The 16,104-nt window shown below is 38.6% G+C and overlaps 1 protein-coding gene across 1 annotated transcript in view; it reads left to right on the top strand.

The window, feature by feature from the left end:
- Window positions 1-16,104, top strand: part of POT1 (protection of telomeres 1) — a 195,574-nt gene that overhangs the window by 161,862 nt on the left and 17,608 nt on the right. Inside the window, 4 exon segments of the mRNA XM_033959136.1 lie at window positions 3,130-3,286; window positions 5,964-6,169; window positions 10,177-10,312; window positions 14,531-14,619. Of these exon segments, the coding sequence (XP_033815027.1) occupies window positions 3,130-3,286; window positions 5,964-6,169; window positions 10,177-10,312; window positions 14,531-14,619 (588 nt within the window).

The following is a 16,104-nucleotide window of genomic DNA, read 5'->3' on the forward strand; positions in this document are numbered from 1 at the left end:
CTTCAGTGTTTTGTTTTTGTTTGTTTTTTCATGTGCAAATGTTATTGTGTAATTTATGCATTCAACTGGTGCTTATCTTTAAGCACCAGTTTATAACATTGCCCTTAATGTTTGTGTATATAGTAGTGTACTCAAATGCCTAACCCCTAATATCATCAGACATATATAAATTGAATTCCTCACAAACATCAATCATGGGGGAAAATGCCTCAGAAGCTGCAGGACAAACTTTGCACTGGAGCTATGAAGGGGAGCTTAGGTTGCTCACTCTCTCCCCTCCATACTTCAATCATAGGCAAAACAACCCCGATGTGTGACTTTAACGGGTAATTCAAATCAACAAAATCGACAAAAGCAAACAGCACTAATCTTTTCCTTCGCAGAGTGAAACTTTTCAGTTCAGTGCTAGCTCGTCATAAGCCTTGTCACTTAAATTGTTGCCAATGGTGGCCAATGTTTCATGATCAAAGGATCATTTCTTCAGGGCTCTAAATGAAAGAAGACACGAAAATTCAAAAAAACAGCTCAAAAACATAATGTCTACAGTATATTGCAGGTTCAGATATAAATGATGTATTTTTAAACAATCCTCTACTCAGGAATAATAATCTAACACATTGTCACCACTTCCCAAGTATAACCCATTCTTCAAACACAACTTTGTCAGAGCTTTTTTTTCGGGCCTCAGTACCACCACTCCACCGTTGTCAAAATTTCTTTAGCGGGAAGAATTACATGACAGATCCTCACTAGCCCATATTATCATAGCTTTATTATTTCATAACTTACTTTTTAGTTGTTTTTTATATTCAGACCTAACATGTTTCGCATCAGAATGCTGTTTCAAGGGTCTCCCTACAATCCAAAATAAGAGTATTAAGAATAACATTTTACATTCAAAACGCTCTTCCCTTATATCTACTCATAACCTGCACTTACCGCGGCCGATTTTGTCATCCAACTCCTACTGATTTCGTAGATCAAGATGGTGTCGACCTCTTTCTCCTCCCTTAAATACTCCCCTCCAATCATCACAGCTGATTTCTCCCACGCTTCATTGGGCAGAAGCTAGCCAATCAGAGACGCCCATTCCACCTCACTGTTCAACCCCCTTGACTCTACAATTCAGCGCTGTTCTTTTTCATTTAAAGCCTTCTCTAGATTTCCACCCTCCCGCCCTTGTTCCAAACAATCAATGACACGCCACCTCAAGTCCTCTACCATATGTCCTTTAGCCACCCAGTGCTGTACTATGGGGGCTTGAAGGTTTTCATTTGTTAAGCGTGATTTGTGCTCATTAAGCCTCAATTTTACTGGTCTGCATGTAAAACCTATATATACTAGGTCACACAGGCACAAGATCGCATACACCACATAACTGCTATTGCAGTCAGTGATCCTTCTACCTTAGGGTGACATTTTTCTTCGGGATGGTCCACTGAGACCCACTGGCACCTATCGCATTTAGAATGACTTCCCCAAACTTTTGAAAATTTAATTTTTGCCCAATAGTGGCACCCCCTACTATATGCTACCATTGTAAATTGATGGAAGGGGTGGGGGAGGGGCTGGATTCTTAGTATATGCCATAAATTCTTCATAATCTTTACCAATTTAATGGCTGCCTGAGAGTATAGTAGGGCACATGTAAGCCCCCCTACATTCACATCTCTGGTCCCCTCTATAAGCAACAGATCTCTTTGCACAAACCTAACTCTCAAATAGGCCTGTTTAATAGATTTTGGGGTTATCCCCTCACCTTAAATCTCTGCTCTCATGCCCGAGCCTGATGTTTAAAGTCATCCAAAGATGAACCTACCCGGCGTACCCTTAAAAATTGGCGAATTATATCGTAATTTGTAGGGGTGGAAGTTCCCAAAATGGAGCAAGGCATTACGTGATACAGGTTTTCTGTACAGGGTAGTTGACAATCCCCTTTCACGTAAATTCATTCTGATATCTAAAAAATCAATATGGGATTGGTGACATGTCATAGTAAAATGTTTGCTTTTGTTGATTTGAATTACCCATTAAAGTCACACATCATGGTCCAATTTGCCTATGATAGAAGTATGGAGGGGAGAGTGAGCAACCCAAGCTCCCCTTCATAGTTCCAGAGCAAAGTTTGCCCTGCACCTTCACGATTGATGTTTGTGAGGAATTCAATTTATATATGTCTGATGATATCAGGGGTTAGGCATTTGAGTGCACAAACTCCCAGCACAAGTATTTTACTGGAGTATTTGGAAAGTTGATGTTTATATATTTTTTTTCTCCAGTTCCTCTTTTGATTGTTTTGTATATATAGTAGCACATTCCTTGCTCCACCCAAGCATGCTGTTGGCGTGCCTATTTAATATGTGTGGAAAACAATTAATAAATGTACCTTAAATACTCTGCATTGAGATAATTATTTCTTAAGTATATGTGGTTATTACAGAATTTATGATGGGGGAGAAACATGTGTTTTCAATAGAAGTTTTAGCAGGCACTGCTGTGTTTCACCTGCTCCCTGGGTGGTACCTGGATGGGAAGAATTTTATTGCACAAAATGTAGATGCAGAAGTCTGCAGGTAGCTCAAACTAATGACAGTTTTTCTCTCTCGCTTTGAAAATTAGATATAAGTTGGGTCCCACACTTTTAGTGGATTGGGTCCTTTATGTTTTTTTGTGGATTATCAAGTCAAATTAATAATAAAGTCCATCTCAGGAACATCAACCCTCCACAGAGTCTTTTGCTTTGGTACCTGCAGATTTTGCATCTAAGTAGAAAGCGTTGAAATTTGCTGTTAAATAAATGTTTCTGGGATGACATAAGTCCATCTTTTTAGCCAATGTTAGTTTGGTGCTAATACAAGATTTGATGAATTAAGATTTTCAAAGATCCCTAAAATCAAGGGATTAAATAAAATATAGTACTAAGCCTTCTGGATTCCCATCTCAGCTCTTTTTACTTTATGGCAATTCTGATTTCCAAATTCAAGGTTTACATTCTTCATTGTTTTATACAAATGGATGGTCGGAAAAACTTCAGCTAAGGTAAAATACTGTTTTACATGTATGTTTGGATTTGAAAATATTATTCTGGTAGGATTTTTATTTTCTTTTATACTATGCTTTTCCACACAGTACTCACAGCTCATCAGCATTTAAAGAAAACCTCACTGGAGACCATATTGAATAACAAAGCACCACAGAAGTATCGTGTTAGAGTTAAACTGAAATCATATCAACCCCAGAAGCTTAATCAGTCTGTAAAGCTGTACTGCCCAAAGTGTGAGTCATTGTAAGTATAAGTTTATTAAGAAATAAAAATTGAGAAATTAAGAAATAAAAATTAATAAAAACAGTGGGCAGAGATAGAAAGATACTACTGCTATGGTATATTAAGCAGAATAAACATTTCCTGTGCAAACAGCATACGATTCCTTACAAATAGGTTCTATACCCCCTACTTGTGAGTTGAATTGCAGAATGGTTATGGTCAAAATATTGAATGGATCGAGATTTTAAAAAATAAGTTTTATCAAAAGGATTTATAAATCATGCTAATTTTTTGTTACGGTATGAATCTATTTCTATGACACACTCCCTCAAATTTTTATTCACATTAGGATGATACAAGTTTGACTATCTTAGATGATATAGCGCCTAAGCATTTACATTAAAAATGAGATAGAAGATCAGATGAGTGGTATGATAAAGAACTTTGCGATTTGAAATGCTCGATTAGACAATTAGAGTGAATTTGGCATAAAACAGAATATGATGACAACCGAGAGCAATGGAGAAAGGGGGTACAACCCTTGCAGAGTCCCTCAGGGCTCCCCACTATCACCAACACTGTTCAAAAATAGACAATGGCTGCACCATGCAACTTCAAATCAGCAAAACGGTTCGGAAGGCATTCGCAACCATGCGCAACTTAAGATAAGTCCAGAAATGCTTCAACAACGAACAATTCAAACTCATAGTACAAGCGCTAATCCTAGGACTCCTGGACTACTGTAACATACTTTACCTGTCATGCCCTGCCAACTTGCTAAAACAATTACAAACAGTCCAAAATACAGCCCTAAGACTAATATAGTCGCTGAAAAAATACGACCACATTACTTCAGCTTTCCAAGACTCACACTGGCTCCCAGTACAAGCATGCATTCAACACAAATTCTACTGCACCCTATTCAAAGTCCTAAATGGAAATGGGCCAAGCTATCCGAACAACCGCCTAATCTGGAAAAACACATCCAGACTAAGGAGAACTCAAGCACACTTTACCCACCCCCCAATCAAAGGCATGCAAAGCAAAAAAATATATGACGGTCTACTAGCCACCAGAGCAGCAAAAATAGACCACCACCTCTCAAATCTGCTGACCATGATGCCCAACTACAAAACATTCAGGAAAGAACTGAAATCCATACTATTCAAGAAATTTGTCAAATGATCTAACCAAACCATATCGTCCATTCCCAGATCCCGACGCATACTATAGCTATTAACCTTGTAATCTCCCTGGGAATGCCCAGGCTAATTTCTTGTTGTAAACTGCCTAGAACTGAAAAGTATTGGTGGGTTTAAAGATATCAATATAATGTAATGTAGAAAGAATTTAAAAGAATAACGATGAGCACACTACTTGTCTAGAGTGGGTCACAACACAATTAAAACAAAAGAACTGTTTAGGTTAGCCACTTCTATATTTAGGCTTGGGTATAATCTAAGGAGAGACACTTAAATATTGCACTTATGACATCTGGAAAGAAAATAAATAATTATTTGCCTGTTTTGTTAAAGAAGTACTTATTTATTTATTTTAAAATTTATTTTTCGCCTAAAATCAAGGCAAGTTACAACCTAACATATATAAAACCAATCTCCATATCAAAATTCATATAAACACACAAGATTTATAAAGGTTGCATACCTTTCTAGGCTATCGTCCTACTGCTTCAAAATAGTTGCTTTCACACTAAAGATGGCACTATTTAACTCAGTTTCATTAATGGTTGGGAGTTATACAACACAAGTCTCCAATACTTCATCCAACCTCCACAATATCCAACATCCCTCTCCACAAAATTACAAGTTGTTCCACATGCTCTCATATGTTTCAAATCTGGCAAAATGTGGCCTCAGGTACACCTCCTCCACCCTTAGTAATTTTCAATAGAGGTAGGGATACCGGTGTTTTTATTCCTCATTGGCCCACATTAGAAACATAGAACATGACGGCAGAAAAGGACCACGGCCCATCTAGTCTGCCCACACTAATGGCCCACCCTCTAACTACCTCCATGAAGAGATCCCACATGCCAATCCCATCTTTTCTTAAAATCTGGCACGCTGCTGGCCTCAATTACCTGTTGTGGAAGATTATTCCAGCGATCAACCACACTTTCGGTGAAGAAATATTTTCTGGTGTCGCCATGAATTTTCCCACTCCTGATTTTCAACGGATGGGAAATTTCATGGCGACACATTCTTTTATTGCAGTTATTTAGGTAAACTTTTTTTTTAACTTTTTTATCCACCATAATCTTTTTAGAAGTTTCCTTGAGATTATTCTATTTAAACATATTCAAATAAATTGTATACTTAGCTTAGTATGCTACTGGTTTACATGATGGTTTACATGATCCTGGGATCATGTAACCCAGGGATCATGTAACCCAGTAGCATACTAAGCTAAGTATACAATTTATTTGAATATGTTTAAATAGAATAATCTCAAGGAAACTTCTAAAAAGATTATGGTGGATAAAAAAGTTAAAAAGTTTATCTAAATAACTGCAATAAAAGAATGTGGGCCAATGAGGACTAAAAACACCGGTATCCCTACCTCTATTGAACATTACTAAGGGTGGAGGAGGTGTACCTGAGGCCACATTTTGCCAGATTTGAAATATATGAGAGCATGTCAAAATAGTTGCTGACATATTTTGATTACTTGTTTTCAGGCAAGAAGTTCCAGATGAGGATGACTTGGATTGTATACTACGAGACTGTGCAGCCAGGCATCCAACGCCAAAGTTGAAAAACACATACTGGTATCAATCTGCAGAGTGGCCTGCAGAAAATCAGGGAGAAAGACAACTAGTTGTACATTTTGTAAAAAAAGATGAAATACTTCAAACGCCAGAGGATTCCTTAATTATGATAGAAGGTAAGATGTTGTATGCATCACAATTGTGTCATCATAGTAAGACGGAAAGTAGAGAGAGACTGATAACAGAATGCAGGTTTTTATTGCTTGAGCTTAGAATTTGAATTTCAGCTTTGATAATGTAAGTAGCAATTTCGAGAGGGGTGTTCAAATTGATCAGATTGTTCTGTGAAGCTGGTTCCAGTGCTTTCTTTCCTTTCAGATGAAGTGGTGAGTTTCAAAATCTGTTAAATACTTTTCAACAAACTGTCTTTATAGAAAGCCATAGGATGTATATAGTTGATGCTGAAAGGCATTTATGCATTAGGTGTATGATAATTGAAGAAAAAATTTTTCTTATATTGGCTGAAATTCATGGAAATAAAACACTTGCATTTATCCAGAAAACAGCTTTTCATACTTAGGTCTTTATAAACTTCATATGCATAAGTATGCAATGTATTATCCTCTTACAAAAAAAGCTGGTGTTAGCAATATTTCTTTTAGATACAGTATAATTTTGTTATAACGGACTTCAAGAGACCTGCAAAAACAGTTCGTTATATCCAGAGTTGCATTTTTTTAAAATTTTATTTAGGACAACTTGAAACAATGTAAATCGATCAACAGTAGTCACTGCACAAGCATATCAGCAATCAATAACAAAACTCCGCAAAATATTGGTATGGCACGAAATGATTGCAAATCAGAACACTGTACTGGAAAGAAAAATACTCAATTTTTTTTCTGGACTGCATTTTGATACTATATCACCGGCATGCCACATGCCTTGTAGGTGGAGCCTGCATGTCCGTTATAGCCGAATAAAACTACAGCTAAAAGCAGCTCTGGGGACCAAAATACTTGTCCGGTATATCCGAAAGTCCGTTATATGCGAGTCCACTATATCTGATGATTTTTTGTATGTTTATAATGGCACTCGGCTGGAACCAGCAGACCTCGTCCGTTATATGCGAGATTCCGTTATAAGTGAGTCCGGTACAACAGGATTATACTGTACTGTATATTGTGGATGTGATTGTTGGCTTCTCATAAGTACACTTATACAGGATGTTTTTGGTCTTTGGTTGGATGTTTTTAGTTAAATTAGCCTCTGGATGTCACTATTGTACCACAGTTGACACTGAAAGGAGAATGGTGTAAATAGGTCAAACAAATAGGAATTCTAGAAGTCATATCTGAAAATGTTTTTTTTTTATCTACTTGTTTTATTATTAAATCTTCTGTATTTAAATCTGATTTTCTTGCTTTTCCTCTATTTTTGTACATGTTTCTTTTGTTTAGGTAAAAAATCAAATCTGAAGTATCAATATGGATTAGATGAGTTTGTACTAGTGCATTTTCCTACTTCATGATTATTTCATGATAGAGTTTTTGAAAGAATGTACAAATTTTGGGGTTTTTTTTACTTGAAAATGTGAGCACTGTTTTTAACTAGGCAAGCAATTTTAAAAATGAGTATTTGAAGCAATTTTAAAATCTATTTCTGCATGTAAATCAACGCTTCATAGGTATGCAGAAATAGGTTATTATAACATTCAGCAGGTGTTATGCATGTTGTGGCAGGGAAGAGACTGTCAATGGTTAAGATCCTGGTTTAAACTCAGCCAGTAAGGAAAATGTTGCTGTGCATAAAGAGAGAAACCTACCAACTAAGTCTATTCCTAGCCCTAAGGGAAGACAAGGAGGGCAGATCAGAGGGGATACTGCAGAGAATAGGATTCTTGCTATAGTCCCTTATCATTCCTTTTACAAACATACTGCAAGCTCACAGACTAAACCCCTACCCAAGCAATCTGACACAGCAAGGGTTAAAGAAAGGGGAGGAGCAGAAAGACATGCTCAGCTAATAGTTGCCTAGAGAGACGGAGCAAGGCAGGAATGAGATAAATGAAACTCAGCTGGAAACCAAGGCAGGAAATCAGGAACTTGTAAAGGAGAAAACTTCAGAGAAGCATACAACACTATGCATAAAGCCCAGTTCCAGTGCCTCTGCCCCATAAGCACTTTATTCCAGGGTGCAATAAAGCTGTTAGAAGCACAGTTCCAAGGCAGCAGCTAGCCGGGAGAAAGAAACAGCTCACACAGAGTTATTTGGAAGATGCTCAGGGAAGAAGTGTGTCCTCAGAAATGCCTATGGAGATAGGAGAAAATTTCTCTGACATAAAGAGTGACCATGAAATAGATTGGAATCCAAAAGCAGTAGAAGGTGGGGGAAAGGTGGTGCAAGTTGACTGCAGAATAGATGATGGTATAAAAGTCTGTAAGGAAGTAATAATGTCCTTATGAATGAATGTTTACGGGATGAATGTGTGTCTTTGATACTATGAACGATAAAGCCAGGATCCCTGTATACTGTTGAAGCATAGTAGAAGAGGGATGGGCTAGAATTGACTTACGTGCAGAGGGAAAAGGAGCCCTTAAAGTGAATTCTTAAAGGGAACCCGGGGAGGGATAAAGACCATCAAAATCATAAAGGGTGGTACGGTTCCCCATTCCCCTGCCCATAGTTAAAAACTGGCCAGCAGGGCAATATGTAGTTCAGATGGAAGAAACTTCCTGAAATGTGTTTAACTGAAGCACCGCAATTGTGACAAGCCAACAAAAAGAAGAGTCAGAACAGGGTAGCCACTAGGAGCAGCCTTGGTGTCTGGGGGCTCCTGAACACTGGTTTTTAGAGCCAGAAAGCTGCAGAGACTGAGCTAAAAATAGCAGCTGGGCTTTGGAAAATAATTTTTTTGTTTTTTCTAACCTGTGAGAGAAGTCATTCTAATATGAACTGTGTTTTGAATTGATTGGGCCCAAATAAGGGTAAGCCAATGAGGCTGCATTCGTAATCCAGTGCAAGTTGAACTGAACAATATATGTTAGAACTGTGATGTATTTTGTGGGTAACATTTTTTCCCCCTTTTCCTCTGTTGCCATTATTGTGTGGTGCTTCAGGTAGCGCTGGGCCTTGTGCCTGTGGCTAAAGCTAAATCGCTGACATGCTAGACAGACCCCAGCCCTATCACAGTGTAAAGTTATGTGTGTAAGGCTATACATGCATAACTTCACACACCTGTCAAATATGCATTTTTAATGTGTGCCTATTTCCATATAAAAAGCATTGCTTTATGTGCAGAAATTGATTTTAATTTCCAGGCAGCTAAAGTGTTATATTTTCTCAATTTAAGTCAAAATGCAACCAAATATTATCCATTTACCTAGAGAAGGGTCAAAGAATGCCCTAGGGGTGGAAATCATGTGTTTCCCTGCTTGAATTTTTGGCTGATAAAGCGCACACCTCAGCCAGGTCCAAACATGGGCCTCCACTATAATGGTTGTGAGAAAAGAGTAATTCAGAACCTTATAGCCAACCAAGGGACCCGACACGGTCCATGTTTCGGATAACATGCCTTCCTCAGGGGTCCATGGTGGTTAAGGTATAAAGTAAACCGCATAAGAGATAACCAACAAATGCCAATATCGAACAAATATGGTCGAGCAAGTCCTGCGCAGTAGCAATAAAGGGACGCCACTGTAGGCTACAAACTTAAATAGAGATCTCACAGAAACATGGGCGTCCCTTTATTGCTACCGCGCAGGACTTGCTCGACCATATTTGTTCGATATTGGCATTTGTTGGTTATCTCTTATGTGGTTTACTTTATACCTTAACCACCATGGACCCCTGAGGAAGGCGTGTTATCCGAAACACGGACCGTGTCGGGTCCCTTGGTTGGCTATAAGGTTGTATATGTCACTGCATTTTTATTAATAAACAACGCCTGCATCTTGTACATTACCTGCAGTTTGTTTGTTGTTTTCTTCTGATATACAGCTGCATGTGTTTAATTGAGATATAAACATTTCACTATATCATACGTAGTTTGTAAAACAGTTTTCCTTTATTCTTACTTGTTCACAATATCATGTTTACTTTTGATGCACTAATTTAGTAAGACAGTTATATTGCTTTGGAGCATTCCAATTTTCTTCCAGATTAATGCTTCTCTTTTTACTAGGTGCAGTTCTACATGAGGTTTACAAACTTTCACAAAGATTTGGCAGTGTTATTCCTGTGCTATCCAATGGTGAACATCTCTCTTTAATAGACCTTACAGCTCCCTATCTTATTCAAGGCAAGAAATGGTACTATGGGTAAGTAAGAGAATGGAGGGTGTTGGAGAATGATGTAATAAATTAAACCACCTCATTATGAGATTGAACACAGTAACTTCCCAAGAATGCCCTTAAGTAAATGAGTTACTGCTTTAATGTGCATTATTAGTAAATAGTGTTCATTGTTTTAAATGAGAACCGTGTTCAGTTTTAGAGGCCTTATCTGGCTAAGGATGTAAAATGACTTGAAGTGGTTCAGAAGAAGGCAGCGAAAATGGTATGTGGCTTGCTCAAATAGATGTACATAAAGGGGATGGAAGACCTGAATATGTTCTTTAGAGGAGAGAAGGGAAAGGGGAGATATGATACAGACACTTAGGGCTCCTTTTACAAAGGCGCGCTAGCGGATTTGGCACGCGTGCTAGCCGCTACCGCCTCCTCTTGAGCAGGCGATAGTTTTTCGGGTAGCTCGCGCTACAGCACGCGCTAATCCGGTGCGTAGGCTAAAAACATTAGCACACCTTTGTAAAAGGAGCCCTTAGTCACTTGAAAGGTATTCATCTAATCTAATCCACAATTTATTAATCGCACTATACCAAAAAGGTTCAAGGCAATTTACATTCAAAGAGTCTGTAAAATCTATGGGAAAATACAAAAACAATCAATAATTAAAATGCCATCATAACATGAATATTACGTCATATGAAAAAGTTTTCAAATTTTTATGAAACCTTAAGTAATTGATATCTGTCCTAATGTAAACAGGTAGATTAATGTAGAAATGAATCTTCTCCAGAGAATGGAAAATGTTAAAACTAGAGGATATGAATAGAGGTTGCAGGGTGGTAGACTGAAGAATAATGCCAGAAGAATTCTTTTACACAGAGAGGCTGGTTGATGCCTTGAATGTCCTCCTAAGGGAGGTGGTGGAGACAAAAAATGTTATAAAAATTAAAATGTAAGTGGTTACATGTGTGTTTGACATGTCGCATGGTGCTTAGATGGCAACTCTGGCTGTGAAGAACTAAGGCCAGTACTAGGCAGACGCGGCCGATTCCATGGCAGATCCGGTACCGAAAAGGATATTCTGTTGGATCTGTCTATTTTTCAAAGTACGTTTTTTAAGAGTAGCACAGCGGGTGCAGGTGTCAGCCCGATGCTCTGGACCCAGGCACTGTAGGCACCAATTGTGCGGGTCAGTGAGAGATATCGGTCGTGCACACCGCTGGCACTTCTTAAAGCCCGGCTGAGGGGGCATGAAGGGGAACACGGCCTCCGCAAAATCAAAACCGGAGGCCTGTATGGTGTCAACAGGCCCCGCCGGGGCCGGCCCGAAAAATAAAGAAAAAACAAAGTTGTTTTTTTTTTTGCAAGTTAGAACGAAAAACGAAATCCGAAGGAAAAGGAACAAAAAAAGGAATAAAATAGCGCGAGCGGGAAGGCAAAAACAGAGATTTCAACAGTCGTTGAAAGCACATGCGTCTTCTTCGCTCTGCGGAAACGAAGAAACTGGGGACCACGCTCTCCTCCGTCGGGCGGGAAGGCACTCGCGCATGCGCGGTGCGGCCATCTAGAACTTTCTAGTTAAAAGTGTCTGTACCGGGGCTCCGTCGGTGACGTCACCCATGCGTTAAGAATATGCTGCCTGCTTGTCCTGGGATAAAATGATATACTAGAAAATGGGAGGAATGGAAGATACCCAAATGGAAGGATGTTGGACCTGGTGCAGAGAAGAGGGAGAGTCTGTGTTGTATAGTCTGTGTTTCGTATATAACAGTTCAGTTTAGGATGAGCTGTGAAGGGCTTGAGAACAGTGCTGGGCAGACTTTTACGATCTGTATCCCGCAAATGACAAGATGGTTTGGATAAGCTGGAGAAAACTTCAATGGCAGCTGCAGTAGTTGGAGCCTAAGGACAGTACCAGGCAGACTTCTACAGTCTATGTCCCAGAACTGTCAAAGAAAGTCAATTTAATCATGAATTAATAATGCATGTGACTGTTGGGTAGACTGGATGGACCATTCAAGTCTTTATCTGCCATCAAACAGACTCTTTTACTAAGTGGTATATTTATTTATGTGTATGTTTTATTATATACCAAATCATCAGATATCAAGGCAGTATATAAAATATAATAGGGCAAGTGAAAACATATGGGCAAGAACATAAGAATAGCCATATTGGGTCAGACCAATGATCCATCTAGCCACAGTGGTCAATTCAAGACTCAAGTACCTGGCAAAAACCCAGATAGTAGCACATTCCATGCTGCTGATTCCAGAGCAAGCAGTGGCATAACAAACTATGGACTTTTCCTCCAGAAATTTGTCCAAACCTTTTTTAAAACCAGCTACATTAACTGCTCTTACCACATACTCTGGCAACGTGTTCCAGAGCTTAACTATTCTCTAAAGTAGAAAAAGTCACATAGGGGGGAATGAATTGTACAACAAAATAAAAACCTAAACAAAGTAGTCCAAAGCACAATAAAGTGAGCTAATGAAACTACTGAGGGTGTTGTCCTCATATAAGTAACCTGTTGTCCAATCTTGTTTTGGAAACTGACCTTATTGAAATTCTAATCAATGATATAATTTTTGATTTAGAATTGATCAGTCACTTCCGATTGTGGACCCTTTAGTAACAAGGTGTTGTAGCCATGTTAGTCCACTTTTAAAGGTAATATAAATAAATAAAACAAAACATAAAGGGACTCATAATCAAAACGGAAATACGTCTAAAAACTGGCCTAAATTGGCATTTGGACAATCAGTAAGACAAGTCGTCCAAGTGCCGATAATCAAATTGGGTTTTAGACGTATTTTAAAATATCTTAGGCTTTTTCAGTGCTGCTGTATGACCAGAGCTAAAAGGGGCATTTTAGGAGGAGTGGTGAGGGTGGGATTTGGACCAAACGTGGGCTGATCTAAACTTACCTTCTCCAAAAAGAAAATATCTAATTTTCTAAAAATATATAATCATTTAATTAGTAGTGCTCAGTTAAAGCCAATATGAAATCAAGGTATGAAGAGCACAGGACTCTACCAGTTCTGGCTTGTATCCATCATAGCACTCCTCCCTTCCTACCAATATAGCCTGCAAAGGCTCAAAAAGCTAAAGCTAAAGCTTTAGATAAACATAAATAGAGGGGTACTTATCTCTGCTGGAGCTGTCATAAAATCCTGCTAATATTGAGTGTGTTAATACTGATCTAAACTTAGTCATACTACAAGTATAACCGAAAGTTTAACGAGGCTGCCTGGACGGAACTTGTACGTTGTGACTTAGGCCATGTTGAACCAGGTCTAAGTGCCAAAAGTTATCCAGAGTGACCAGATAAGCAGAGTTATCCAGAGTGACCAGACTCCCACACACTGCCCCACCCCCCAACACCATATAAATCACTGACCACCCCCCCCCCCCAACACCATAAAAATCGGGATAAAAACGTAGATACCTGCCTCCATAACATCAGCACCTGGCATAGCAAAGCCTAGTAGAAAAGCACAGAGGTGGCTTAAGTAGTAGGAGGGGGCTAGTGAACCATAGAGAGGAGGTCCCAGGCCATAAGCCACTCTAACCACTGCATTCATGGTGAAACATGTGCACCCCCCAACCCTACTGTACTGCCATATAGGTGCCACCTGCAGCCATTAGGACTATTGGTGTTGTAGGCAGATGGGTCTAGTAGGTTTGGGGGGACTCACCATGACCTATAAGGGAGTTATGGTGAAATGTGTATGTGGCACCCTTTTTTGTGAAGTTTGCAGCAGTGCCCTGTAAGGTGCCCCACTACTTTGTTGCTATGTCTAAGTGTCTAGTCCATTACTTTGCTGGCCCCTCCCACGTTCAAAAGGTCCTTTTCTAGGCGTTTTTGACTTGGACAAATTTTTGGATGAGAATGGGGTATAAAGATAGACGAATTAGCACTGGGTGGTCAAACAGCGACGTACAGTTAGACGACTCTTGAAAAAACAAAATATTTTGGACGTATTTTTCAAGAATGGACTTTAGACACTGCCGACTTTGGGCGACTAGCAACTTGGGCCCAAAACAGACTTAGACGTTTCTTTCGATTGTGCCCCTCCAAGGACATCGTGGCAACGTATACAAGGAATGGCCAAATCAATAATAATGGCCTAAAAAGCTACCCGATATTCTGTATGGTTCATCCAAACTGTGTTAGTGAGCAGACATTACTGTAAAAATATAGTAATAAATAAACTGTGATTATATGGTTGTTTTTATAATTATTAGGTGCAAACATTGTTCTAATCTGAAGAATATTGAGTGCTTTCAATCTATAACCACAGACAATTTCTGGGATCCCGCTTCAATAGCAAAAGGTAAATAAATATGTAGTTAGCTTTTCTCTCTTTTTTGCTTTTGAGAATTGAAATTAAAACAGAACGGAAAGTAATTTTACAGTGACCATATTAGATACAGTTAGTTCCAGCCTACCTCAGAATAAAAGCAGCTTGTCATTATCCTGTAAAGCATCTTCTGTTTTGGATTTGTTATTTATTTATTAGGATAAATGACAATAAAATACTGATTAAAATATATGAAGAAATAAGATTTGGATTTAGCTCACACCATTCAGTTCAAAATACAGTAGGCATTTTCCTAGTCCTGGAGGACTTTGAAAATATGACGTAATGGAAGATTGTGTGGCTTTTCCGAGATCACCAAATATAACAGTGGGATTTTAGCCAGGTTTCCCTGGCTCTCAGCCTACTACTCTAACCATTTGGCTACTCTTCCATTGCATTTTATAAAATTAGCAGAACAGTAAGGGATGAAAACTATAGGTTCTCTTCATAGAGTCCAGGTAAATTTAGTTATAGTGCTTGAGTATGTTTCTTTTTCAGTTTTTCAAGAATCCTACATGTTTTAAAGAGACATTAAAGAGAGTTTTTCTGTGAGAAAAAAGGCTCACTGAATCTGGACTATTAATATTAAAATATATTTTTCTGTTGCTGTTTGATTTAATTTCAAAGTTGAGTTCTTCTGTATATTTGTTTAGAGTGATAGCTTTTTTTCTCTTACATTTTGACTTTTAAATGTTAAATTATGGTATATGAGAACAGCATTCAGTCTTAGAAACATGTAGATGGAGGACTAGATCAGAGGTCCTTATAATAAAATGTGCTAAATCTGGACTTAAAAATACACAATGGAAACAAGTCCACAAATCGACAGATCAACAAAACATAGGGACTTGTAATGAGATAATATCTACAGAGTAATGAAGAACTCTCAGATACCTGTGCTGTTAAATCATAAACGATTTTTTCTTAACAGCAGAAATACAGGTTGAAGATATTCATTGAGTTCTTCTAGTTCTTTTTACGTTTTTGTAAAGTGCAAATGCTTAGTGCAAACAACTTAAATATAAAGTGCTATTGTGCTACTAAAAATCAAAACTGCACTTACCTTTGTTATGCTCGGTTGTGCCCAACGGGACCCGTTTCACCATAAATACGGCTTCTTCAGGGGTCTTAATATGAGGCTTTTACCAATGGAGGAGTAGAAGTGCAGTTTTGATTTTTAGTAGCACAATAGCACTTTATATTTAAGTTGTTTGCACTAATCATTTGCACTTTACAAAAACGTAAAAAGAACTAGAAGAACTCAATGAATGATATCTTCAACCTGTACCGGGAAACTGCTACAATGCCTAGATGCTATTGGTATCAGGGATGAGGTGCTGAACTGGTTCCATGGCTTCCTTATATCCCGCACCTATCAGGTACGTTTTGATTATGAGCTTTCCGACACCTGGAGCAATCCATCCGGTGTGCCACAAGGGTCTCCACTATCCCCATTGC

The sequence above is a fragment of the Geotrypetes seraphini genome, chromosome 9 (assembly GCF_902459505.1).
Source record: "Geotrypetes seraphini chromosome 9, aGeoSer1.1, whole genome shotgun sequence".
NCBI classification, from domain to species: Eukaryota; Metazoa; Chordata; class Amphibia; order Gymnophiona; family Dermophiidae; genus Geotrypetes; species Geotrypetes seraphini.